Raw genomic sequence first — 27,373 nt, 5'->3', positions numbered from 1 at the left:
TAGTACCGTGTCATATTGTACAACGTCAATGCTTTCATTTCAAAGTATGCTGTATGTTCCACCTCTTTCCCATCATTTAACTTTTAGAGCCAAGATATCCCCCTGTCTTTGATAAAAAGCTGTCACCCATGGTGGACATTTCAGTGGGTGATAGTGTGGAATTGGAATGCCACATGACTGGATCTTTGCCAATAAAAGTCACTTGGTCAAAGGATCACAAAGATATTCGATCAGGGGGAAATTACAAGATGTCCTGCGTGGATAACACCCCACACCTTACTATATTGAAAGCAGCTAAAGCAGACTCTGGCCGCTACTTTTGCCATGCCACTAATGACATTGGAAAGGACTCTTGTTCCACTGAAATTACTGTCAAAGGTATTTGGCCCACTGGCACCCAATTTTAGTCCTTGAGAGACATTTTAGTTTCTTGAGAGACATTTTTGGTATAGTACTTTGTTTGCTTACGTGACACCTAACATGACCACTGCAATCTTGTTTCAGAAACCATTCATGCTTTTGTATTTCTTTTCAGAGCGCAAAATCCCACCTACCTTCACCAAAAAGCCCACAGAGACCCTTGAGGATACAGAGGGCAAGATGGTGAAAATTGAGGCACGTTTGTCTGGTTCTCAGCCAATGACCATCAATTGGTACAAAGATGATATTGAGAGGCACAGCTCTGATCACTATGACATGTCCTTCAAGAGCAATGTGGCTGTGTTGTGTATCAAGAGCTCCGAAGTCTCAGACTGTGGCAGGTATACCTGCAAAGCCACCAATGAAGCTGGCACTGCCTCTTGCGAAGTGACAGTTACCATAACTGGTAGGTCCATATTATTATTACTTGTCTATTTTGTTGTGTTTCTCCATAGAAAACGAGATGTACATAACTTTTGTATGCATTTCTACTATGTGTCCCATGTATCTTTTTCCATGACTCTTCCCTATTTTTCCAGAACACAAGAAGCCCCCTACATTTGACCCCGCTCTCAAACCTGTCACGCTGACCGAGGGAGAGAACCTGCATCTTAGCTGTCATGTCCATGGATCCCCTCCTATGAAGATTCAGTGGATGAAGGACAGAAAAGACTTGAAAAACACTTCCAGCACTAAAATAATTTTTGCCGATGACGTTGCCTCTTTGGAGGTCATGCCCGTATCAAAGAATGATGCAGGGGACTATCTCTGCAAGGCTACCAATGAAGCTGGTAGTGAATTCTGCAAGGCCAAAGTGACTATCAAAGGTACATCTTCTGGACCATATTTTGATTCAAGTCATATCCAATAACTTGTGGAATCAGCTATCATGAATGAATGATTATAGTTTTTATAACAGACTTCTTGAATTATGCTTTATTGCAGAGAAATCCAAAGCAACACCTAAACCCGCTGAAGAGGAATCAACAGCAGCACCAGTGAAGAAACTAGACAACTTGTTCTTCATCGAGGAGCCCAAGCCTTGCCATGTAGCTGAGAGTAAGTGTGATGAAAAGAGATTTAGAAGTATATAATTATTATTCAATTGACAACCCACATTGTTTAATCATTGGATAATCTAACATTTCCATAGTAAGTGATGTCTTCAATATGTTGCGTTCATTTACAGAGGGCACTGCAACGTTCATCGCCAAGGTTGGAGGTGATCCCATTCCTAACGTGAAATGGATGAAGGGCAAGTGGAGACAGATCACTCATGGTGGTCGCATCACTATTGAGCAGAAAGGCCCAGATGCCAAGTTAGAGATCAGAGAAATAACAAAGTCTGACTCTGGACAGTACAGATGTGTCGCAACTAACAAAGCTGGAGAAATAGAATGCAACACCGACATGCATGTTGAGGAAAGGAAAGAGGTTGTCGGAGTTGAGGGAGACTTCAGAGCAAAACTGAAGAAGTAAGTGAATCTCTCTTTGACAATTGTGTCTCTACCTTTCACATTCCACAAGAAACTGTACAAATAATATTTGCCATGCCTACCTCTTCTATTTTTCTTCCTCCACAGGACTCCATCTAAGCAGAAGAGTCCCCAGGAAGAGAAAGACATTGACATTGTAGAGTTGCTCAGAAATGTGGACCCTAAGGAGTATGAGAAATACGCCCGTATGTATGGTATCACTGACTACCGTGGACTTCTTCAGGCCATTGAGCAGTTGAAGAGGGAGAAAGCAGAAGAAAGTGGAAGACCGGTAAATTCATTTAACATAAAGTTGTATTCAATTGAATTTAATGGCTTAGTCTTTTTTTCAGAACACAACAGTTTAATTTACTTAATATTAGTCATACAATACAGAATGTTGTTGCTTTTTTAAAGACAATGGCCTACCTATAACTAGTTCTGCTTTGTGTTTTGATGTGATTTAGGAACCGGAGAGAGAGAGAGAATCGGACGAGGATTTGGCTGCTCTTGTGGCTGATTTGCAAAAGAGAATGGAACGTACTGAGGTAGGTTCTTCATTAGCTACCACAATGAAATGTCTGACAATGACAACAGCAGTAATTATCATGTATTATATGCCTATTTATTTACATGAATGTCTAAGCACATACGTCTTCTTTATTTGTTTGCAGCCTGTCACCGTGAATAAGGACATAACAGATCAATCTACAGTCACCAACAAGGTTGCCACCTTTGAGTGTGACATCAAGATCAACTTTCCAGAGATCACCCTGTCCTGGTACAAGGGAACTCAGAAGCTTGACAACAATGAAAAATACGAAATCAACATTGTTGGTGACCGTCACATTCTGAAGATCAAGCAGTGTCAAACCAAAGACCAGGGCAACTACCGTGTTGTATGTGGCCCACATATCTCCAGCGCCAAACTGACTGTTATCGGTGGGTATCTATGGTTCTGCATTTGTTTATTCTGTACTTAGATGAATGTTATTGATTTTAGTCTTTATACTGTATCTGTAAATACTGACCGACATGCATATTTGTTCTTTGTGTCTTTACAGAGCCTGAGGTTGAGAAACATCTGGAGGAAGTTGCGTGTAAGGAGGGGCAAACATGTACACTGTCTTGCCAGTTTTCTATCCCTAATGTCGAAACACAGTGGTTTAAGAATGGAAAGCTTTTAGAAATGAAGGGCAGATACTCGCATGAGGTGGTCAACAAGATTCAGAAGCTGTCGATTAAAGACCTCCGACCAGAAGACCACGGACGCTATACCTGCAGATATGACAACCTTGAATCAACTGCAGATCTATGGGTTGAAGGTTTGTACAGATTAAACCATATAATAATTGGTTGCTGTTGCATCTCCCATCATGTTGTAGAGTGGAGAAGATCACCCCAAACTAACCTCTTTTTTTCTTCATCACTCATTTTGTCACTAATCTTTAAATGTTTTTTTTCACTCTTTTTCTCTTTTTTGCACTTTTGATTTGACATACTCTTTTTCTTCCTGGAACTCTCTGATAACATTTGTTCTACTTTCTTACACTTGTTGGTCTTGGAACTTTGCCACGAACCAACATTTCTCTGTCTTTCTTTCTTGTCTTTTGACTTTTTGTCTCTACTTTCATCCTATTGAATCATCCATCATGATCTGTTGAACACTTCTAACCGCATATCTATTCTCCATTGTCCAATTTGACTTGAATTTGCACATTTGAGTTTGAATTATGAGAATAACCAGAAATATTCAAACTGAACTAAATTCATCACCACATGTTATCTGTTTTAGCTGAACAAATTCACTTCACCAAACGTATCCAGAACATTGTGGTGGGCGAACGCCAAGCAGCCACCTTCGAATGTGAGGTGTCTTTCGACAATGCCATCGTTACATGGTACAAAGACACTTGGGAACTCAGAGAGTGCCCAAAGTATAACTTCAGAAGCGAAGGCAGAAGACACTTTATGATCATCCGCAATGTAATCAATGAAGATGAAGGTGTGTAGAGTTGCGTCAAACAAGCATTTTATGGATTTCTTTATTCTCGTTACCCAGATGAATACATCAGAATGGGTTATTAAATCATCTTCATGACTAATCCTTTAGGCGTTTACTCGGTCATTGTGAGGTTGGAGCCCAGAGGGGAAGCTAAAAGCACAGCTGAGCTTTATCTTTCAGACAAAGGTCGGTATAGTTGTTAGCATTTGTTTTTGTTTTCCAGCTGTCTGTATCTCATAGTGGCCTTAATTCACTTTTTAATATTTCATCTTCCTTTTTCACAGAAATTGAATTAGCAGGGGTACCCCATGGTAAGTATTTGATTTCTAGCCACACAACCTCTCAAATGTATCACAATTCCTAGTCAACTTATCTTAAATATATAACTTATTTTATATATACTGTATCTTTGATATTTAAACCAAATTCAACATCCTTTAGATGTCCCTGATTCATCAATACGAATCCCTGATATGCCATCTTCAGTTACTCTAAAAGGTAAGAATGGGACATAAGATTGGCATTAATTATATAAATCTAAACTACCATAATTAATATGAGAACTCAACATCTATATGTTTTTTTGAAGAATCTTCTGAATACTATTATGAAGAAGAGATGGAAATGAGAGAGGTGGAAATGAGAGGTATATGGCCTTGCATTCTTTTATATTAAGCATCTTTCCATCACCACCAAACCCTTTATAATCATCATAAAATAATTCACTAACATTTGATTATTGTGCAAGATTTACATCATATTAATAGTAACCATCAGCATCATCAATTTAACTACCTCCATGTTTTCACGATTATTCACGCTTGTGCATAAACTCAGCAAAAAAAGAAACGTCCTCTCACTGCCAACTGCGTTTATTTTCAACAAACTTAACATGTGTAAATATTTGTATGAACATAACAAGATTCAACAACTGAGACATAAACCGAACAAGTTCCACAGACATGTGACTAACAGAAATGGAATAATGTGTCCCTGAACAAAGGGTGGGTCAAAATCAAAAGTAACAGTCAGTATCTGGTGTGGCCACCTGCAGCATTAAGTACTGCAGTGCATCTCCTCCTCATGGACTGCACCAGAGTTGCCAGTTGTTGTTGTGAGATGTTACCCACTCTTCCACCAAGGCACCTGCAAGTTCCAGGACATTTCTGGGGGGAATGGCCCTAGCCCTCACCCTCCGATCCAATAGGTCCCAGATGTGCTCAATGGGATTGAGATCCGGGCTCTTGGCTGGCCATGGCAGAACACTGACATTCCTGTCTTGCAGGAAATCACGCACAGAACAAGCAGTATGGCTGGTGGCATTGTCATGCTGGAGGGTCATGTCAGGAGGAGCCTACAGGAAGGGTACCACATGAGGGAAGAGGATGTCTTCTCTGTAACGCACAGCGTTGAGATTGCCTGCAATGACAACAAGCTCAGTCCGATGATGCTGTGACACACCGCCCCAGACCATGACGGACCCTCCACCTCCAAATCGATCCCGCTCCTGAGTACAGGCCTTGGTGTAACGCTCATTCCTTCGACGATAAACGCGAATCTGACCATCACCCCTGGTGAGACAAAACTGCAACTCGTCAGTGAAGAGTACTTTTTGCCAGTTCTGTCTGGTCCAGCGACGGTGGGTTTGTGCCCATAGGCGACATTGTTGCCGGTGATGTCTGGTGAGGACCTACCTTACAACAGGCCTACAAGCCCTCAGTCCAGCCTCTCTCAAGCTATTGAGGACAGTCTGAGCACTGATGGAGGGATTGTGATTTCCTGGTGTAACTCGGGAAGCTGTTGTTGCCATCCTGTCCCTGTCCTGCAGGTGTGATGTTCGGCTGTACCGACCTGTGCAGGTTTTGTTACACGTGGTCTGCCACTGCGAGGACGATCAGCTGTCCGTCCTGTCACCCTTTAGTGCTGTCTTAGGCGTCTCACAGTACGGACATTGCAATTTATTGCCCTGGCCACATCTTTTATTTTTTTAACCTTTATTTAACTAGGGAAGTCAGTTAAGAACAAATTCTTATTTTCAATGACGGCCTAGGAACAGTGGGTTAACTGCCTTGTTCAGGGGCAGAACGACAGATTTTTACCTTGCCAGCTCGGGGATTCGATCTTGCAACCTTTCGGTTACTAGTCCAACGCTCTAACCACTAGGCTATCTGCAGTCCTCATGCCTCCTTGCAGCATGCCTGAGGCACGTTCACGCAGATGAGCAGGGACCCTGGGCAGTTTTCATAACTGTGACCTTAATTGCCTACCGTGTGTAAGCTGTTAGTGTCTTAACGACCGTTCCACAGGTGCATGTTCATTAATTGTTTATGGTTCATTGAACAAGCATGGGGAACAGTGTTTAAACCCTTTACAATGAAGATACGTGTTATTTGTATTTTTACGAAGGAAAAGGGACGTTTCTTTTTTTGCTGAGTTTATTACCCAGGAAATGTAAAACGTGTAGTGTATTTGAGGTTTAAAAAGGCTTCTGAAATTTGTAATTTCCTCTTTGTAATTTCAGACTTGATTTTTCCTTACGAAAATGTATCAACCCCAACAAAATTGTCTATGAATTATAATCCACATAATAATTCACATTTCCTGTTGCTGCACGATTATTTTCTGCCTGTAGCAAACTGGCTCAAATTAAGATCCTACATCTGTACGTGTTTGTACAACTTAGTAACATGACCTAACATTTCAGTCAATAATAACCATGATCAATTTAACCAATTTCATTTGAACATGTTTAGAGAAGTTTGTACATCTAAAAAGATTATTCAGTATTGTAACACGACCTAACCAATATTCCAGAATTTCCCACTGCTCATCTAAACAACATTTTTTTTTCATTGTTACTCTTTATTAGAGTATGAAAGCTGGACAGAAGAGACAGTAGTACAGAAAATCTCTACAACCACAGGTATCCCTTAGAATAGATGTTACCATTGCAGTTTATTTCTGCTAGCAGCTAACTCAAGTGACCAAACAGTTCATCTTTAACGTTCCACCTTGAGCCACATTGGTATTAACATGTGTGGTGCTTAAAAGCATCCTTGTCTGTCTTTGTATGTTTGAGCCACTCTTTGAAAATATCTTGAAACAGAATGTATGGGCTCCTACTCTTTGTATGTGTGATCGTACCATAGTGTGCTAGCGTGTGTTTGTGTGTGCGGAACATGGTCACAAATCACACGTCTTTCTCTCTCCTTTGTTGTCCCACAGGAGTTATTTCATTTCTGTGTCTATATTTGTCTGTTATAACTGTAACCCTCTATCCTTAGCTAATGTGCCTTGTTGAACATTTATACTAATATATTCTCATTGTCTTATCAGCCCCGAGAGTACCTGTTGAGGAAGAGTCCATCCAGAGTAAGAAGGTTGGAATGAGGGAGGAAATGCCACAAAAAGGTATTAAAAGAACAATTTCTCTCTGTCTTGGCTTACAGCAATGTTATGGCAAAGTTGGCAAACATGTTCATAGTCTTGTTCATGTGTCAATTGGTAAACTATTTAACAGCTTCTTTTTTTATGTGATGTACATAGTCGGCAATGTTTTGGCAAAAGAAGTTCATGATCTTTGTTCATGTGTCATTTCTGAAACTTTGTTTACAGCTTGCTTTTCTTTTAACCGTGTCAAAGGTTTTCCCTGCCATGCCATGCTCAATTTCTTTCCATGTCTTGCTTAGTTTAACCTTGGTTTGTACTTTCAGTATTTATGATATTTGATTCTTTGCTCTTAAGTTGATCACGCATAGTGGCTTATGTGTTTGTCTGTATTGTCTTTCAAAATATATGTGCTTCTTTGGCAAATACCTTACATGTGAATGCATGGATGTCCACAGTAGATAGTGCTTTGCTACATTGGCTAACACAATGAGTGTCTTTAAAGTTTCTGAAGTGCACAAGAAACCCGAGGAGAAGGCTAAACCAGCTGAGGCAGCAGTACCACATAAAGGTATCTAAATATCTGCATTTCAAATTTTGTGTTGATCTGGTTGATGTGTGTACATTTTGATAACTTACCCAAGTATGTCTCTCTTGTTGAAAAAAAACTCAATTTGAAAAGAAGGGCTTTTACTATAAATATTCTACTTTTGCATGACTGTTTGTCTGTGTAAAGTAACCAATGTCCACTACTGTAAATTACATTATAAGATTAATTATATTTGTCCCTACACATTAACTCAGTGATAACTTGTACTTACTGTGATGATATTTCCAAGTACCTGAAGCCAAAAAGCCAGTGGAGGAGAAGATAACTGCAGAGGTTGTCGCAGAGAAACTTCCCTCTCCAAAAGGTATAGTCTTAAATCAGAAATTATGTGCTTGTCTAATGATCTTGTCATGTTTGTCATGTATTCTTAATTTTCTTTTAACTAAATCTGTGAATTTGTTTGTTTTAGTTGATTGCTTTTGTGGTTGTTGTACGTGAGCCTTGTTTTCTTCAACTTAGTGTCCATAATTATTTAGTATTTATTTGCATGACTTCAATAACCAATATTGTGCTCTTTTTATTTTGGTGTATGTAATTGCTCACTTTCAATATCTTAGAAGAACATGAAGAAGCAAAGGCACCTTTCCATAAGCCAGCTGAGAAACCTGAACAGGTTCCATTAAAGAAAGGTATACTGCATTTTTCCATGTGCTTCAGAAATGCTCCTACTGCTGCTGTTGTAGCTCTTATGCTGTTGAGTCTCTGTCCTGAATATTTTCAGTTGTCTGTCTCTTAATACCATATCTTCTTGTTATCACGTTTTAAGGTATGACCCAGGTGCAGACAGTGTTGAGGAAAGTTTATTCTTTTAACGGGGCAGGCAAACGACAGGTCAAGGCAAGCAGGGGTCAATAATCCAGAGAGGGTGTAAGGCACCGGAATAACAGGTGGGCTCAGGGTCAGGTCAGGCAGAGGTCGGTAATCCAGAGTAGTGGGGCAAAGGTACAGGACGACAGGCTGGGTCAGGCCAGGCAGAACGGTCTGAACCGGTAAACTAGAAAACAGGAGCAAGGAACAGGAGGGAGCAGGGAAACAAAATGCTGGTAGGTTCTATGAACAAAACAAACTGGCAACAGACAAACTGAGCACAGGTATAAATAAGATGGGCGACACCTGGAGAGGGGTGGAGACAAGCACAAAGACAGGTGAAACGGATCAGGGCGTGACACTTGTCAGTCTCTTGTCTGTCTATTTCACAGTTTCTAAATCATCTATATAGCACTTTCTAACACTGCATGTTATTATCCCAAAGGATTCTGTGTGAATAAGCCTGTGTGACTAAGTGTGTTCACTTCTGTCACTTTGTGCATTGAGTTTAGAGAAGTTGTCTCAATCATACTCTTGTCCCATACTTTTATGGCTTTCACTCTTGTACTCGGTATTTCTTGATAGCCCATAGTTTCTAATGTTGATGTCTGTATTACCTGAAGATGTCCCTCAAGCTGCACCCCATGTTGCGGAGCCAAAAGCTGAGCCAAAACCAGAGCCTAAAGTTTCACCTGTGGCTAAGGTTGAACCTGAACCGAAGGGTGCACCTATAAAGAAACCAGAGAGTCCACCATCCAAAGGTATTTCCTGTCATGTCTTGTTTTGTGGAGTATTTATTTCCCTCCCTAATGTCACCTCTCCTTTGTGTAATTGTATGTATATTATATATTATTATGTTTATATAGCTTCTAACATAGAAGTTCATTTTTATTTTGTGTCAAATCTGTATGCAGTGTAATTATTACCTTGGTATGTGAACTCTAAATCAAAGTGCATGTTACTTTAAGTTCCTGAGAAAGCTAAGAAACCAGAGGCTTCAAAACCAGAACCAGGAACGCCAGCAGCAGTTAAAAAGCCAGAGACTGCATCTACTCCTTCTCCAAAGGAGCCAGAGCCTACTCCTGCTGCAAAGAAGGTCCCATCACCACAAGGTATCAGTATCTCTCAAAAGAGAGGCAGCTTTCTGAGTCTTTTAACAACTTGTATGCTCTTTATACTCTTCTGTTTGTCAGTCCATCTTTGTTTGTCTGTGGCATTACAAAGTTTAAGACTATGTAATGTCACGAATTTGGAATCCGTATTTGTTGTTTTCTTTGTCAATTTTATGTCTGTTTGTTGTGCTTTCATCACAGCACATTGTATATTACTGATAATTTGCATATTCTTTGAAGTGCCAGCACAAATAGCACAAAAAAGACAGGAGGTAACTCCGCAAAGACCAGCTACCATCCCTCAAAAAGTGGACAGAGAGGACATAGAGCCTCATGTGCAACCTGTGCCAGAACAAGGTATACACAATATAGGTTGTCAATGCTTCTCCCGTTAATGTTTATTGGCTTTCTTCTAACCAACCCCAGCTTTGAACATCTATGTCTTGTCTATGTTCACATTTGGTATCGTCTAGCTTCTACGTCACAGAGTTTGTCTTTTGAAATGTTTATGCACAACTGAAAAGTATTTTCACCAGTTGCTTAATTTTGTCTCGTCATAATCATCGTCATACAGTCTTACCACTCAATAGAGTGTGACTTGTGCAATGTCTGTGTTTGAAACGACTTTCTTGAATATCTTCATTGTATATGCATGTTTTTAACAAACTTAAATGGTCTTTTAAGTTCCTGTGGAAGAAAGAAAACCAGAACCTCTTAAGGTTGCCAGAAAGCCTGAATCAGTTATTGTGACTCCAAAGGAAGATACACCGCAAAAAGGTAGGGATTTATGCATTGACTTTTGTACTGTTCCGTACATACTGTTTACTGTGATGTCTTAAGAGTCTTCTTGAACTATTCTTTGTCTTAAGTTTACCATATTCTGGCTCTCCGTTCTCCTCAGTTTTCCATCTGTTTGACAATCTAGACACAAGGGTAACACTTTAACTATCATCATGAAGCTGACTTAATGGTGTTACAATATGACATAATATTAGACTTATAGTTTATCATAAGTTGTTAAAACTGTTTTAGATATGGGTCATGTTATGTTTGTGACCATGTTGACAATATGTTTGAAGTAAAGTGTTGCATGCGTCGCCACGTGACGTTCTGTTTGTCAGATTTGATGTGTTATGCAACAACCCTTTTGTCACTCTTCTGTGTTGCCAATGTCTTATGCGTGTCTTGTATGTGCTTCAAGTAATGGAGCCCAAACAAAAGCCTGTACCTGTTGAGAGGGTACCTGAGAAAAAACCTACTGAAAAGGTACCTGTTGAGAGGGTTCCTGAGAAAAAACCTACTGAAAAGGTACCTGTTACTAAACCTAAAAAGGAGATGGAAGAAGAAAAGAAAGTTCCAACTTCAGAAATAGAAGTAATGCCACAAAGAAAAGGAACTCCGCCAGACACAGGTATTCTAAATGTGCTCTATGTTAGTGGTGTTCAATTTATTAAAATCTTATTTCACCTCCAAATGTAGATATCAGGTGCATAATGGCATGCCAGTACTACTTTCTTTTATCTGTGTTTTTTTAAACCCAATGTTTGTCTTTATGTTGTGTTTTGTCGTTAATCTCTTGCGACCTCCATTTGGTGGGAACTCTTAAAAACATCTTTAGAACTTCAAGTGACTTCTAGTCTTCAGATGGCTGAGAAAAAGAGATCTTCAAAGACTCACGAGTTGTGGGAGGTTTCCGACACGATGGAGAGAGCTCCTCCAATAGAAGAAGTCTTTCAGTATGAAGAAGTGGGGAATGAATATGAAGAGGTGTCATATGAGAACAAAGGTGATATATTGGACAATAGCACTACATCGACATTCCAACAGAAGATTTCAGTGACGACAAAAGATATCCTTCCAGAAAAAGTATCTGTACAAAAAGATAAAAAGTCAGATATGAAACATGAACCATCTCTTAGTGAGGTTTCCAAGAGGAAAGATAGAGCTACTAAGGTTTTTACTACACCGAAACCAAAGGAAAGAAGTGCTGTTGAAGTTAGGTCTGATCTAGGGGCAGATTTACCAGCCAAACAGGATCGATCTCTTCAGAGGGAGTCTCATGAATCGTCCACAGAAGAAGAAGAAACACTTCTCAGGAAAAGTGTTTACACTGCAAGTTTAGTGTCTAGAGAGGAAGAGGGCACAGGCATCAAAACTAAGGGAACTCGTTTTGTTGATGTAGTTGAGTTAAAAACAGAACAGGCTACAATTGAAGATATACCTATCCATCAAGTAGTTCAATCTACAGAAGAACATTTTGTCCAGAAAGCTGCCAAAGTTACTACAAAAGACAGTGTATCTATAAAGAAGGATACTGTATCTTTGGAGGTATTAAATTATGAAAAAGTGGACACTGAGCTACAAAAATATGAAGTTTCCGTCATGAAGCAAGGGAGTGCTAGTATGAGGGAAGAAATATCTATGAAAAAGTCTCCTAATACGCAGCAGGTAGTTAAGGGTGAAAGCAAGGCTATAGACACAGATAAAAAAGTGGAAGAAAAGAAAACAGACATTGTAAAGAAAAAGGAAATGACCACCAGGGTATCAGACAATAAGGAACAGTCAGGCGGAAGACAGGAGATTCATGATAAGACAGATTATAGTTCTCCAAGAAAATTATCTCCCCAGGAACATGAAGAATATGTTTCAAAACAAGAGGCATCTGTTATGGATGTTTCAGAGAATATAAATGCAGCCACAGATACTATTTCCCCCAAACCAACAGCAAGAAAGGAAACTGACATTCGATCTAACCAAGAAGGTATTTCTCAATCAGTAGAATGCAAAGAACCAGTAGAATGTTCTATCAGAGTAGAATCAGTAATTGAAGAAATACCAAATATACAAGTTAATACAAGAAAGGACAGAATACATTTGTCAGAAGGTATCTCTCCAATAAAAGTGCTGTTGCCCACAGAGAAAGGACAGGGATTAGTTGGTACTGAAGAGATACCTTGTACTGTTGAGGTATTCCAATCAAAGAAACAAGTAGTTGAGAAAGGCAAACCTTCCAGAGTTATTCAATCCAAGGAGGAAACCTTTAAGAAGACCCTTACTATGAGAAAGGAACTCAGTGAAGAGATACCCCGTACAAATGAGGATATCCAGTCAAAGAAACAGGTTATAGAAAAGGGCAAACCTTCTAAAGTAATTCAATCCAAGCAGGAAACTTTTAAGAAGACTCTTACTACAGGAGAGGAAACCACTGAAGAGATTAGAGTTGAGGTCATCCAAACTAAGAAACAGGTAGTTGAGAAAGACAAACCTGCCAAAGTCATTGAATCCAAGGAGAGGGCTGACAAGACACTTACTATGAGAGATGAGCCCATCGAAGAGAGACCTTTTACAGTTGAGGACATCCAAACTAAGAAACGGGTGATTGAAAAAGGCAAACCTGTTAAAGTAATTCCTTCTGAAGAGGAAACACTTGACTCACAAGAGGAGGAAAAGATCTCTTCAAAAGCCTCGCCTTCAAGAGGTATACTAAGTAAATCTAACATGTTTCATCTCATCATCTTGTCAGCAAAATCATCCATCAATTCAATTTCATGCTTAGTTTGAAATCAAACTTTTTTTGTCCAGTATTATTCATCAAGTTGCTTCATTCCAGTGTTTGCCATCCCATATCAACACATCCTCTTATGTGGTCAAAATCCACAACTCTTGTGTCATTCTTGCAATTCTCTCTGTTGTTTATGTGTATGTTTTTGTGTCTCTTTTGTATTGTGTTTTCTATTTGATCACATCTTTTTTGGTATTGTATTGGTGCTCCACTGTTTACCCCAATCTGTAGTATCTTGATCTTGACCATAGTATCATTTCATTTCAAGTACCAGCAGAGAAGAAGGAATCACCTCCACAACCTGTTGAACCACTTACAAAGAAAGTGTCTCAGCTAGAGAAAACTGATGTTGCTGAAGGGGTGAAAGAATCTGAGCCATTTGCAAAGAAAGTGGCTAAATCAGAGTCTAAGCCAGAAATCAAGCCAAAGTCCAAGCCAGAGAAGATAGCTATTTCTGAAAAGCCTGCTGAGGCACTTGTAAGGAAAGTGTCTACGCCAGAGTCTAAGTCAGAACCTAAGCCAGAACCTAAGCCAGAACCTAAGCCAGAGGCTAAGACAGAGCCTAAACCTAAACCAGAGGATAAACCAGAGCCTAAGCCTAAACCAGAGCCTAAACCAGAGTCTAAACCAGAGGTTAAGTTAGAGGCTAAACCAGAGAAGAAGGCTGTTACTGAAGTAGGGGTGAAAGAATCACCTCCACAGCCCGCTGTGCTGTTGAAGACAGAGCCTAAGCCTAAACTAGAGGCCAAGCTAGAGCCTAAGGCTAAGCCAGAGCCTAAACAAGAGGCTGAGCCAGAGGCTAAAGTAGACACTAAGCCTAAATCAGAGCCTAAACTAGAGGCTAAGCCAGAGCCTAAACCAGAGCCTAAACCAGAGTCTAAACCAGAGGTTAAGTTAGAGGCTAAACCAGAGAAGAAGGCTGTTACTGAAGTAGGGGTGAAAGAATCACCTCCACAGCCCGCTGTGCTGTTGAAGACAGAGCCTAAGCCTAAACTAGAGGCCAAGCCAGAGCCTAAGGCTAAGCCAGAGCCTAAACAAGAGGCTGAGCCAGAGGCTAAAGTAGACACTAAGCCTAAATCAGAGCCTAAACTAGAGGCTAAGCCAGAGCCTAAACCTAAACCAGAGCCTAAACTAGAGTCTAAACCAGAGGTTAAGCTAGAGGCTAAACCAGAGAAGAAGACTGTTACTGAAGTAGGGGTGAAAGAATCACCTCCACAGCCCGCTGTGGTGTTGAAGACAGAGCCTAAGCCTAAACTAGAGGCCAAGCCAGAGACTAAGGCTAAGCCAGAGCCTAAGCTAGAGACTGAGCCAGAGGCTAAAGTAGACACTAAGCCTAAATCAGAACCTAAACTAGAGGTTAAAATAAAGTCTAAGCCAGAGCCTAAACCAGAGGTTATGCCAGAGCCTAAGCCTAAACCAGAAGCTAAGCCTAAACCAGAGGCTAAACCAGAGCCTAAGTCTAAACCAGAGTCTAAGCTTGAACCTAAACCAGAGGCTGAGCCAGAGGCTAAAATAGAGGCTAAGCCAAAGCCTAAACCAGATGTTAAGCTTAAGCCTAAGCTAGAGGCTAAACCAGAGCCTAAATCTAAACCAGAGTCTAAGCTTGAACCTAAACCAGAGGCTGAGCCAGAGCCTAAACCAGAGGTTATGCCAGAGCCTAAGCCTAAACCAGAAGCTGAGCCCAAACCAGAGGCTAAACCAGAGCCTAAGTCTAAACCAGAGTTTAAGCTTGAACCTAAACCAGAGGCTGAGCCAGAGGCTAAAATAGAGACTAAGCCTAAATCAGAGCCTAAGCTAGAGGCTAAAATAGAGGCTAAGCCAAAGCCTAAGCCAGAGGCTAAACCAGAGCCTAAATCTAAACCAGAGTCTAAGCTTGAACCTAAACCTGAGGCTAAACCAGAGAAGACTGTTGTTACTGTAGGGGTGAAAGACTCACCACCACAGCCCCCTGAGCCACCTCCACAGCCCCCTGAGAAGACTGTAGTTGCTGAGGAGGTGGAAAAATCACCTCCAAAGCCACTTGTAAGGAAAGTGGCTAAACCAGAGTCGAAGCCAGAGAAGAAGGCTATTACTGAAGATGTGTTTCTTTCAAGTGAAGAAGATGTTGCAACTCGAAAAGGTATAACAAGGGCAATCCTTGAAATACAAATCTTCACTCTTGCGTCACTCTTAAAATCTTGCTTTCTTTTGTTGTTTGTTTGTATGTTGTTTGTGTGTACGTTTTGTGTAATTGTGTTTGGGATACTTCCTTATTTGTTTATCCTTATGTGTTTGCTGTTTGATCACATATTGCCTTTGTATTTTCTTGATGGTTCACTTCTGTAGTATGTTGTTCTTGACCATAGTATAACTTTATTTCAAGTACCAGCAAAGGAGAAGGAATTACCCCTACAACCTGTTCGACCACTTACAAAGAAAGTGCCTAAACCAGAGAAAACAGTTGTTGCTGAGGAGGTGAAAGAATCACCCCCAAAACCGGCTGAGCCACTTGTAAAGCGAGTGTCTTTAGCAGAGTCTAAGCCAGAGAAAACTATTGCTGAAGAGGTGAAAGAATCACCTCTTAAGCCGACTGAGCCACTGGCTAAGAAAGTATCTAAACCAGAGTCTAAGCCAGAGACCAAGCCAGAGACGGTGGCAAAGAAAACAGCTATTGCTGAGGAGGTGAAGGAATCACCTCCAAAGCCCACTGAGCCACTTCCTAAAAAAGTGCCTAAGCCAGAGACTATGGTTATTGCTGAGGTAGAATCTCCACCAAAGCCTACTGAGCCACTTGCAAAGAAAGTGGCTAAACCAGAGACTAAGCCAGAGAAGACAACTAATGCTGAAGAAGATGTTGTTCCCAAAAAAGGTATAATGAGAAAATCTTGAAATGCAAATCTTACATTTTCCCTCACTCTTAAAATCTTTATATTTTGTGAGTTATGTTTGTGTTTATGTTATGTGTTTTGATGTTCTTCTCTGTCTTTGTGTGTGCTATGTTTATATTTGATATAGTCTTTCTCTGATACTTTGTCAGTGGTCCAATGCATACCGCAATCTGTAATATCTTGATTTGTCAGGTTGTTATTGTAAAGAGAATGTGTTCTCAATGACTTACCTGGTTAAATAAAGGTAAAATTAAATAAATCAAAATTGACTTTGACAATGGTATAATTTTATTTCAAGTTCCAGCAAAGGAATCACCTACAAAGCCTGCTGAGCCTCTTGCAAAGAAAGTGCCTGCACCAGAGAAAACAGCTATTTCTGAACAGGTGGAGTCACCTCGAAAGCCTGCTGAGCCACTTCTTAAGAAAGTGTCTTTGCCAGAGTCTAAGCCTGAGCCTAAGTCTGAGCCTAAGCCAGAGAAGAAGGCTGTTGCTGAGCCTCCAAAGCCAGTGGAGCCACTTGTAAAGAAAGTCTCTAAGCCAGAGAAGAAGGCTGTTGCTGAAGTGGTGTCAAGTGAAGATGTTGCTGCCCCAAAAGGTATAACAAGGACAATCCTTGAAACACAAATCTTAAATCTTAAAAATCTTGCTATCCTGTCTGTTATGTTTGTGTGTGTTATGTATTTTGGATATTACGTATTATCTGTTATGTGTGTGTGATGATGACATGTTTCTTCTCAATGGTTTAATGCTTATCCCAACATGCACTGTCTTGATTTTGACCATTGTACACATTTATTTTAAGTACCAATAAAGGAGAGCAAAACATCTCCAAAGCCCACTGAGTCACTTGCAAAGAAAGTCAGTCCTCTTGAAGGTAAATGTCTGTTTAATGTTGCATCATGTATGTTCTTTAAATACATTCGTGAATGAATGTTTCTTGGGCAAATATAAATCTTAAACATTCTTTTGAAGCTCCTCAAGATAAGAAAAAGACTACACAGGAAACAAAGCCTGCCTTCCAAGTGCAAGAACAAGATGATATGGAGACAGGTATTCAACAACAAAAAATTCACAAAAATATAGACATAAAATGACAAACTAATATCTCGAAAACCACACCATCCAAATACTACTAAGCATTCTATCTTAAGCCTCATTATAGTCGTAGAGGGTTGAGGCTAACATATTTTGCTTGTTTTTTTTTCAAGTCACCAAAATGTGTTTGTATAATCTCATTCAACATAGATGGTTGCCTCTTCGATCCACAAAAACATTCCTGTTCTTTGTCCAGTCTCGTTATAATGTTTTATGTGCATGTTATACTATTTAAATCAGGTAGGTGCCACCTCTAACCACCTTCATAGCAATGCTGTGGTTCTGTATGTAATGTCATATCATGTTAAATGTCTTACTAAAGTTCTCATCCTGAAATGTATTAATGAATGTGAGCATGTCATAGTTTCCCTGTTATATCTTCACTTGATAATATTACTTCACTCATCTTCATCTTTGATTGGTTATGGGAGGAAATTCCCTTGGAATTCCCAATTGGTTCCACAAGATAATGTCCAATACCATTCAAAGAGAAAAGTGAATCATTCTCCTTAAGTGATTGGGCTGGTTATACAACTTCCCTCAATCACATCTCAATGTCCTGACCGTACTTGATACATTGAGGCTTGTATCCCATATATCTTCAAATGAATGTGAATCTTTGTACTAAACAGTGTTTACTTTCCCTTAATTTCCCTACTAGGTGAAGGCAAGCAGGCACCTGGACCTGCTAAGAAAGGTATGATGAATACTTTGTTTTTCACTTTACATTTCACTATTCCTTGCATATAAATAAATATCCAGCTCAATATTTTAAATATACAGACGAATTTCCTACTTTATTGTTGTTTTCTGTGAGTTTGTTTGTTAAATTTTGTTTGTTTGTTGGTTGGTTGAGTGTTCTGTGTGTTGTCTTGTTTGCTGTATAGCTAAATCTCAGTGTTTGATGTGATGTTTTCAATGTTGTTATCTTGTTAAGTGAGCTGTTATGTGTAATATGAAACCTTTACTGCAGTTCTCCGACAAAAAGCAAAAATTCATGTTGAGAAAGAAGAAACACTTGTACTGCCAACCTTGAAGAAAACAACCAGGATATCCAAAGATGTGGAGCAAGAACAGGAGATTATATCACTGAAGAAAGTGCCTTCAGTCCCCTTTGAAGATCTGCCAGCGCCACCAAAGAAACCTCCTCCAAAAATTACGAAGCATACAATCCATGACTTTGAAGAGAGAGTGTATGAAGAAGTTGAAGTAACAGTATATGAAAGGTATGAGGCAGAGCAAATCGGCAAGACAGATAAAATCAGCCAGATACCTGATGGCGCTAAAGTAAAGACACCTAAAGAGGTTGAAACAAAAGACTCAACTGAGGACAAATGGTCTCGGAAGACCATTCTCAGAGATGAAAAAGAAGAGGACAAAATGACTTTGAAGAAAACTCCCAAGGCTGTGAAAGAAGAGGAACCAACAGACCCCAGTTTAGCCCTAAAGAAAGTGTCCAGATTGCCATCAGATGAAAAAGGAGAAGAAACTGTGACGTTAAAACCGTTCCAAAAATCTCCTAAAGCAGGAACCGTTGAGCCAGAGAAGGACAAGTACAAAGATAAGGAATCTGGGGCTTTCAAAAGAGGTGAGAGACCATCAAGAGATGAAGACATCAAAGAACCTGTTGATCGTAAGAAAGCTGATAGAGTTCCTAGTGCTAAAGAAGAGTCACAGGCAGTCAAATTAAAACCAGTGACCAAAGTTCCTGAAGATGAACAAGTCCAGGATTCGGACAAACCACTGACAAAGGTGAAAAGGATTCCAATACAGGAGCAAGAGAAGGAAGATGTTAAATTGAAGCCATTTTCAAAGTCACCTAAAGCTGACACTGAAGCTGTGAAGCCTGAGAATGAGGCTGAGAAGAAGAAAGAGGCTCAAAAAACCCTTCAACAAAAGCCAAGTCCTCCAAAGACAGCACCCATAAAGAAAATGGAAAAGAGTCCTAAAGAGGAAGAGCCAGTACAGTTAAAAAAGGTTGAGCAGGTGCCAAAAGAACAAGAGGACAAAGAAAAAGATAAGCCTTCAAAGCATGAAGAGACACTTAAGAAAATGGTAGAACTGAAAAAGACTCCTTCACCTAAGGTTGAAAAACCAAAGCCAAAAGAAATTGAAAAAATTACTATGGAGAGGAAGCCCAGTGCAGAAAGGACCAAAAAGCTACCCAAAGAAGTTTCACCAAAAGATTCATTTGAAGGTGTTACCCTCAAAAAAGTTCCAAAGAAATCACCACAAGAGGAAACTGATGGAGCAAGACTGAAGAAGGTGCCAGCAATGAAAGAGCTTTCCCCTAAAGCTGTACAGTTACGAAAGATCTCGACTCAGCTGGAGGAGGAAGTATTTGAGGAGGAGCCAGATGTTGAGGAGGAATCTGACAGTGAAGGTTGGGGATGGGAACTTGCCCCTCGTGATAGTCCTGGATCCGCAGAAGATTTGGGAGAGGAAGGTGATGCACTTGGAATGCCAAGACGAGGTGAGATGAAGGCTGGAGCGAATCACCATTGAAGAAAAAGTCCTTAACCCAAAAATAATCTCCACCCATTTTCATCTGAGTGTTTTCATTTTCTACATGTTAATGTTTGTGATAATTTCGCATTGTTTCTTCATGTCGATCATTTTCATCAGAAAAAGTATTTCAACCTAAATAATCTTCATCCATTTCCGTCTTAATGTTTTTATGTTCTATGTGTTGTTTGTCATCGTTTTGTGTTGTTTCTCCATGTCAGTCTCCATGTTTCTATTAATTGTCTGTCAATCCATGTAAAAAGCACATGTTTGGCATGCTGTTTTTCCACATGGTGTTTGACATTGTGTATTATATACCCATCTCCCATCATCCATTGTTAATTTGTTTCCATCATCACCCTTTGTCTTTATTTATCTCTCCATATTGAATGTACAATTCTGAGTAAAATATTTATAAGGGATTTGAATGTGATCTGTCTTTACGGTATAGTCATTTTAAATATCTTAAACAGATGGAAAGCCAGCAGAAGAAGCAGGCACAGGCAGAGGTAGAGGTAGAGGCCTCAAAGGTAAGACTGGTTACATCCATGTGAAAATAAGAACTTTTTTAGAGTGCAGCGTCAGCACACTCTACTCTCAATGTTCTCACTGTAACTTATTTTGAATAGTTATATAATAACCAACAATAAGCACTGTTCGAATGATTCATCTTAAATTGCTTGTCAACAGCTTTTTAATATAATTTATACTTTTTAAACTATTAACCTTTTTGTCCTCCCCAAAGCCTCCATCCACTTCAATGGGATGTCTTCAGCACTATAAACTTCCCATAATTCAGCAATGACATCCAACATTTTATCCACTGTCAACACTTGCTTTTGATACAAATCAGCTACTTTGACCACTTTCCTAACAATTTAGACAAAACTTAGTCTATAACCAGGTTTCCATCCAACCTTTTTATGCGAGTGAAGTACATGTCGGATAAAAAATGTCACAACAGGCCTGATGAAAAAGCTAATTTGTCGCTACTTTCCAAATGTTGACAAAACAAAACATGTTAGACAAGGTGGGATCTTTTTGTGTCGGTAAAATTAATTATGTGAGAAATGGCGGTGGAACTATTTTATGCGCAAATATTGATTATAATAACCATCATATTGTCACACGATGACATGTTGTGTGGTCCTCCGACTATGACTTGGGAAAACATGCAGTCTATTAGGCTACAGATGAAATACGTTATGATGAATTTCACAGGGTGGTGAAAGTGCAAGATGATGAGCTTAGTGCTCCTTTCCAGTAAATATCAAAGGTCTTATTCTGGTGACATGATGATCTATGCTGGCTGCTGATTGACAAATAAAAATGATCTCACTCTTTTTTTCCATAATAATCTCATCATGTAGGCTATACTATATACTGTATCTACTACCAATCCAGAGATAAAGCTGTGTTACTAACCTTGTCAACTACTTTTTCTCTTTAACTTTTAAAATCTGAAATGTTGACCTCTTTCCCAACAAGTTAGACAAAAACTAGGAGTGTATGAAATCTTTGTTTCTTTCTCTGTTTTTCAAATAATATAATGGAAATGTATTCTACCAGTACAGAAATACAGCTATTTAAGTAACATAAACTTCTTTCTTTGGTTGCTACGGTCTTAGAAAAAAAGGTGCAATCTAGAACTTAAAAGGGTTCTTCGGCTGTCCCCATAAGAGAACCTTTTGAAGAACCCTTTTTGGTTCCAGGTAGAACCCTTTTGAGTTCAATGTAGAACCCTTTACACAGAGGGTTCTACCTGGAACCCAAAAGGGTTCTACCTGGAACCAAAAAGAGTTCTACCTGGAACCAAAAAGTTATCCTATAGGGACAGCAAAAGAATCCTTCTGGAACCCTTTTTTCTAAGTGTAGTTATGCAGGCTGGCTAACATTCCCTTGCTAGCCAACTAAATGTATTATTCATAATGAGGAAGCTGTCTTACTGCAGTTAATACAGTAACTATCTAACATTTGCTGTATCTAGCAGCATGTTGAATTAAGCAATGAGAGACTGCTGGTCGAATATATATATAAAATGTATATATATTAAATTAATAACCTTTATTTAACTAGGCAAATTATTATTTACAACGACGGCCAAACCCTAACCCAGACGACACCGGGTCAATTGGGCGCTGCCCTATGGGACTCCCAAACACACGTGGTTGTGTTACAGCCTGGAATCGAACCAGGGTCTGTAATGACACCTCTAGCACTGAGATGCAGTTTCTTAGACCGCTGCGCCACTCGGGAGCCCCCCCCCAAGTGCAGTGATAATTCAAATGGAACCGTTAACAGGCATTTATCATGTATTATCTTGAATAACAAGCACCTATCAACCAAACAGCATTCAGGATACAAACTCCCTGTTTTATAAAGGGTACTATCTCACTACTATTTCTCTGATAGTCACTAGCCTGATTCTACTTCACTAGCATACATTTTTCAACACAAGCCAGTAGCATCTAAAAATGTAAACTTCTAAACTTCTTCCACTACCATAAAAATACTGTACCTTTGCACACACATTTTCTATTAGGAAAAATATGTTTCTAGTTTAACACTGTAAGAGTTAACATTGTAAGTGTTACAAATGTATTAGTTTGAACATTTGAACACTTTTAAAGTTGCACTATGCAGAAATCGCTCCTCCATTTCTTGGTTGCTAAAACTCTAATAGTTCGCCTAATTTCAGTTTATGTGACAAAATATATATAGTGTAGAGAATCATTGTATCTAAACCACCGTGAAATATAGTTTCCATAACCAAAAATATTGTTGTTTCAGCTGTTTGAAGCTGGTGTACAAAACCAAAAGTAAAAGATGCAAAAACAAAACTTAGGAACGGGACGCATAGAAATAGTGCACATAGAACAGATCTACAGTTTCTTAGACTTGCTTTCAAGTAGAATGATAGATCTATAACTCACATTTCTATGTGAATTTGGTCAGTTCGCCCAAAACATTACATATCGACACTTTAACTGATGTAAACAGGCTAAACATCTAATCTGTGTAATTGTGTCTGAATTTTAGCAGGCAAAACCCCATCCCCTGGTGAAGGCAGGGGTAGAGGACTGAAACCCGGTGGTGGAGGAGACAAACCACCCGATGCTAATCCTTTCGGATTCCAGCTTAAAGCAGTTCCACTGAAGTTCACGAAACCGCTCAAAGACATAGTGTTACAAGAAGGTGACGCTGTTGGTGCTTCTGCTACGTTTGAGTGTGAGGTTTCACCTTCTACTGCAGTAACTACATGGATGAAAGATGACAGCAACCTAAGAGAGAGTCCAAAACACAAATTCACCTCTGATGGCAAAGATCGCAGACTAGCCATTATTGACGTCCAACTTTCTGACACTGGAGAATATACCTGTGTGGCCAAGCTGGGCAACAAGGAAAAGACAACAACCGCTAAACTCATTGTTGAAGGTATTTCAGATAATTATGAATTTATGTATTTATAAGAATCTTATTTTTTTAACAAAATCATGTAAACCACTGAAAACCTGATCACAATTAATTTACTGGTAATGTAGATTAAATAAAAATGTTTTACTTAATGTTTTGTTTTATATTGTTTTATAAAAATGTATACCGTATAACTACACAATTTTATGGAAAGTACTCCCTTTTTGATAAAGTATTCCTTAATCTATGTAGCTTCTATGTCAGATTTAAGTTGCAATGATTGTTACATGTATGTATTATTGATATGCGTTGATGCATTTTACCTTTACATTTTGATGCAAATAACTTGAATGTAATTAACGACCTAATACTAACCCAATACTTACGCATTCAGAACTGCCCGTGAAGTGGGTGAAGGAGCTGGATGAGGAGACGTCAGTCCTGAAGGGGCAGCCTATGTACCTGACCTGTGAGTTGAACAAGGAGAGAGAAGTGACCTGGATGAAGAGTGGTAAGGTCCTCAAAGTAATCCCTGGAAAGGTGGCCATCAACGTCATTGGAATGCAACATGCCGTTACGATCCAGAACACGGGCGATGACGACGCTGGAATCTACGCATGCGAGTGTGAACTCATCAGGACCAAAACAACTGTGAAAATCATTGGTTTGTAGATAATTCCCTAAATAAACTGTTGACACCTACCAACGATATAAATATACTCTTATCTGTTCATCTATGTACAAAAACTGATTACATCTTAATTTTACAGAAATTATCAGAGACTGGTTGGTGAAACCATTGAGAGATCAGCATGTGAAACCCAAGGCCACTGCCACTTTCAAGTGTGAGCTCTTCAAAGAAACCCCCAACTGGAAGTTTTTCAAAGGCAACGATGAGATTACTAATGATCCTACTGACAAGACTGAGGTCAAGAAAGAAGGAAAAGTCTTGACTCTCACAATAAAGAATGCACAGCCCGACGATATTGGAGAATATGCCATGGAAGTTGAAGGCCACAGATACACAGCTAAACTGACTCTTGGAGGTTGGTTGCACAATCACACATATTTTGTATGTTGTTGAATCAAGGAAGGCTACCTACATGAAGTGAATGCTTATTATATACTTATGATATTTTTACAGAACGTGAAGCTCAGATCTTGAAGCCTCTCTCCAGTTGTGAGGTGGTCGAGAAAGAGGATGTTACATTTGAAACTGAGATATCTGAAGAGGATGTGCCTGGAGAATGGAAACATAGAGGGCAGGTCTTAACAAGATCACCGGTAAGACTTGTCTTATGATTTGACTGAAATATTTCCCCAGACATTAACCGTAACCTAAACTTTCAGAAAAACTGTTTTAAATGTTGAACAGTCTTCGATATCTGTTTAACTTTTTTTTTTTCTTTGCACTTTCAGACATGTGAGATCAAAATGGAGGGCAAGAAACGTTTCCTAACTCTGAAAAGTGTTCCACTGGACGCGTCTGGTGAAGTGTCTTATACAGCTCTGAATGCTGTCACTAGTGCTGTGCTCACAGTCAAGGGTAAGCAGTTGTTCCAAGAGCAAATTATCTATGTATGTATCGAATATATTATGCATGTATTGATAAAGAGATCATTATTTGTATCTCCCAGAACTGGAAATGGACTTCACAGTCCCCTTGAAGGACGTGTCTGTACCTGAAAAGAAACAGGCTATGTTTGAGTGTACTATCACAAAGGATGTGCCTAAAGTCATGTGGTTTAAGGGTTCTGACACCATTGGTACATCAGACAAAAAATATGAAATAATCGATGATGGAAAAAAACACATGTTGGTCATAAACAATTGTGAGTTTGATGATGAGGGATTTTACAGTATTGAAGCCTTGGGCAAAAAGTCAACCGCTACACTCACTGTGGAGGGTAAGTGTGGAACCATTGTTATTAGATTTGACGTCCTTTGAGTGGTTTTCGTTTGCTATCATCAAAAGTTGTTCCCTGTGATTCATTAATTAATTTACGAGTTGGAATTTCTTTTAACTAAGTCCAATATGCACTCATCTAACATATAGGTATGAGGCTCAAATTTGAATTGCCACTTCAGGACCAAACTGAGAAGGAAGGTAACACTGCTCGGTTTGAGCTTGAGCTCTCTCATGAGAATGTACCTGTGACATGGTACAAAAATGAAACCAAACTCCATGTGAGCCGAACCGTGCTCATCTATAGTCGTGGAAAGAAACATACACTAGAAATCAAGGAGTTGACTCTAGATGATATCTGCCAGATTAAGGCAGAGGCTAAAGGAATTCCCTCAATGGCAAACCTGACGGTGATAGGTAACCCCTGCTTTGTTCCTTTATTTATTGTTTGTTTCTTTGTTGTGATTGAAATCCTTGAACTCATTTAAGGATTTGCACCATGCTACATTACATAAATGCAGAATACAAAACCCGTATCCTCCTGATGACTTTTCCATGTTCCAGAGGGTGATGCATACTTCGTAGTGAAGTTGCAGGATTATACTGCAGTCGAGAAAGACGAAGTAACTCTGGACTGTGAACTCAGCAAAGATGTCCCAGTCATGTGGTACCATAATGAGACTGAAATTAAGGCCTCTAAGATGGTAACCATAAGTGCTGATGCAAATCGAAGAGTGTTGTCCATTAAGAAAGTGGATGACAGAGATAAGGGCCAATACATATGTGATTGTGGAACGGACAAAACCATGGCAAATATTAACATCGAGGGTAAGCAATTACAAATGTTTGTCATAGAACAAACATTTATTTTGAGAACATTCGTGCGTTTTTTTTCTTGTAATTGTAATGTTCTCAATCCTGAATTGCAGCTCGAGATATAAAGATAACTCGCCCAATGTATGGCGTTGAGGTCTTTGATGGTGAGACCGCTCGTTTTGAGGTAGAACTCTCTGAAGATGATGTTCATGGACAGTGGAAACTGAACGGAGAAGTCCTTACTCAATCCCCTGTATGTTACATAGACCAAATAATTCTCACTGTTGTGTTACCATTCTACCACTCATATCAATTACGTGATCATTCATTCACATCCATTACGTTATCTTGAAATATTATAATGAAACAGCCTATAGCATTCTCCCCCTCCTTCCTCCCTTTCCTCTTCGTCTTCATCTAATCTGGACAATTTGACATTAATTTTACCACCATTTGCAGGATATTGAAATCATAGAGGACGGTGCAAAGCACACGTTGATATTGTACAACCTCAAGGCCCCCTTGTCAGGGGAGATTGGATTTACAGCTGCCAATGCTAAATGTGTTGCTAATCTGAAAGTGAAAGGTGAGATTAAAAAGAAACATTTGGTTGGTGATCTAATCTGATAATGTAAATGTAAATATTTTCAGTGGTGGTGTTCTATGCATTGCCACGATGCCACATTGTCTCTGTTTCCTTCTGAAATACAGAGAGTCCTATTACATTTGTCACACCTTTGAGTGATGTGCAAGTGTATGAAAAGGATGAGGCCAGATTTGAGTGTGAGGTGTCGAGAGAACCCAAGAGCTTCCGTTGGTTCAAGGGATCTCATGAGTTGACAGCTGATGATAAGTTTGATATTATCCATGAGGGAAAAAGACACACTCTGGTGGTCAAATCTGCCGCATATGATGATGAAGCTAAGTACATATTTGAGGCAGAAGACAAGAGAACCACTGGCAAACTAGTTATCCAAGGTAATCTGAAGATATTTTTTTGTGCTTCCTGTTTAAATCCTGATTCAATTCATTACAAGTGATTGAAATTGATCTTCTCACGATGACGATGATTTAATTTCTTATGAATTGAATGTCTTATCAGGAATTCGCCTTGAGTTTGTCAAGCCCATTAAGGATGTCACTGTCAAGGAGCGTGAGACGGCAGAGTTCAGTATTGAACTCTCACATGACAACATCCAGGTCACCTGGTACAAGAACGGTGTGCGTTTGCATCCCAGCAAAGTTGTGCACATGTCAGACGATGGCAAGATGCACAAATTGACCTTCAAGGAGGTGTCCATTGATGACACATCCATGATCAAAGTAGAAGCCATGGGCAAAAGCTCAGAGGCCATGCTCACAGTCCTCGGTTAGTATACCGTTAAAATCCTT

General features: G+C 39.5%; 1 protein-coding gene across 26 annotated transcripts in view; it reads left to right on the top strand.

Annotated features, from left to right (window-relative positions):
- Positions 1-27,373, top strand: part of ttn.2 (titin, tandem duplicate 2) — a 181,506-nt gene that overhangs the window by 54,738 nt on the left and 99,395 nt on the right. For 9 of the 26 annotated variants that reach the window (XM_014173782.2, XM_045707534.1, XM_045707532.1 and 6 more), the window contains 43 exons: positions 88-378; positions 536-826; positions 960-1,247; positions 1,366-1,479; positions 1,610-1,895; positions 2,004-2,187; positions 2,363-2,443; positions 2,570-2,837; positions 2,960-3,220; positions 3,691-3,900; positions 4,009-4,086; positions 4,185-4,211; positions 4,342-4,398; positions 4,490-4,546; positions 6,770-6,823; positions 7,237-7,311; positions 7,793-7,858; positions 8,127-8,201; positions 8,455-8,526; positions 9,328-9,465; positions 9,673-9,816; positions 10,057-10,173; positions 10,501-10,593; positions 11,018-11,227; positions 15,741-16,226; positions 16,544-16,840; positions 17,048-17,119; positions 17,218-17,295; positions 18,002-18,037; positions 18,314-19,813; positions 20,319-20,375; positions 22,885-23,280; positions 23,654-23,923; positions 24,030-24,305; positions 24,404-24,543; positions 24,679-24,805; positions 24,897-25,166; positions 25,316-25,582; positions 25,730-25,993; positions 26,095-26,234; positions 26,441-26,567; positions 26,693-26,959; positions 27,084-27,350. In XM_014173782.2, the coding sequence (XP_014029257.2) occupies positions 88-378; positions 536-826; positions 960-1,247; positions 1,366-1,479; positions 1,610-1,895; positions 2,004-2,187; positions 2,363-2,443; positions 2,570-2,837; positions 2,960-3,220; positions 3,691-3,900; positions 4,009-4,086; positions 4,185-4,211; positions 4,342-4,398; positions 4,490-4,546; positions 6,770-6,823; positions 7,237-7,311; positions 7,793-7,858; positions 8,127-8,201; positions 8,455-8,526; positions 9,328-9,465; positions 9,673-9,816; positions 10,057-10,173; positions 10,501-10,593; positions 11,018-11,227; positions 15,741-16,226; positions 16,544-16,840; positions 17,048-17,119; positions 17,218-17,295; positions 18,002-18,037; positions 18,314-19,813; positions 20,319-20,375; positions 22,885-23,280; positions 23,654-23,923; positions 24,030-24,305; positions 24,404-24,543; positions 24,679-24,805; positions 24,897-25,166; positions 25,316-25,582; positions 25,730-25,993; positions 26,095-26,234; positions 26,441-26,567; positions 26,693-26,959; positions 27,084-27,350 (8,874 nt within the window). The remainder of the gene's footprint in view (positions 1-87; positions 379-535; positions 827-959; positions 1,248-1,365; positions 1,480-1,609; positions 1,896-2,003; positions 2,188-2,362; positions 2,444-2,569; positions 2,838-2,959; positions 3,221-3,690; positions 3,901-4,008; positions 4,087-4,184; positions 4,212-4,341; positions 4,399-4,489; positions 4,547-6,769; positions 6,824-7,236; positions 7,312-7,792; positions 7,859-8,126; positions 8,202-8,454; positions 8,527-9,327; positions 9,466-9,672; positions 9,817-10,056; positions 10,174-10,500; positions 10,594-11,017; positions 11,228-15,740; positions 16,227-16,543; positions 16,841-17,047; positions 17,120-17,217; positions 17,296-18,001; positions 18,038-18,313; positions 19,814-20,318; positions 20,376-22,884; positions 23,281-23,653; positions 23,924-24,029; positions 24,306-24,403; positions 24,544-24,678; positions 24,806-24,896; positions 25,167-25,315; positions 25,583-25,729; positions 25,994-26,094; positions 26,235-26,440; positions 26,568-26,692; positions 26,960-27,083; positions 27,351-27,373) is intronic. The other 17 variants (XM_045707527.1, XM_045707541.1, XM_045707528.1 and 14 more) reach the window with 17 other exon arrangements.

Source organism: Salmo salar, chromosome ssa25 (genome assembly GCF_905237065.1).
Source record: "Salmo salar chromosome ssa25, Ssal_v3.1, whole genome shotgun sequence".
Lineage (NCBI taxonomy): Eukaryota > Metazoa > Chordata > Actinopteri > Salmoniformes > Salmonidae > Salmo > Salmo salar.
The sequence above is the reverse complement of the archived record's forward strand: the minus strand, read 5'-3'. Positions and strand labels throughout refer to the sequence as shown.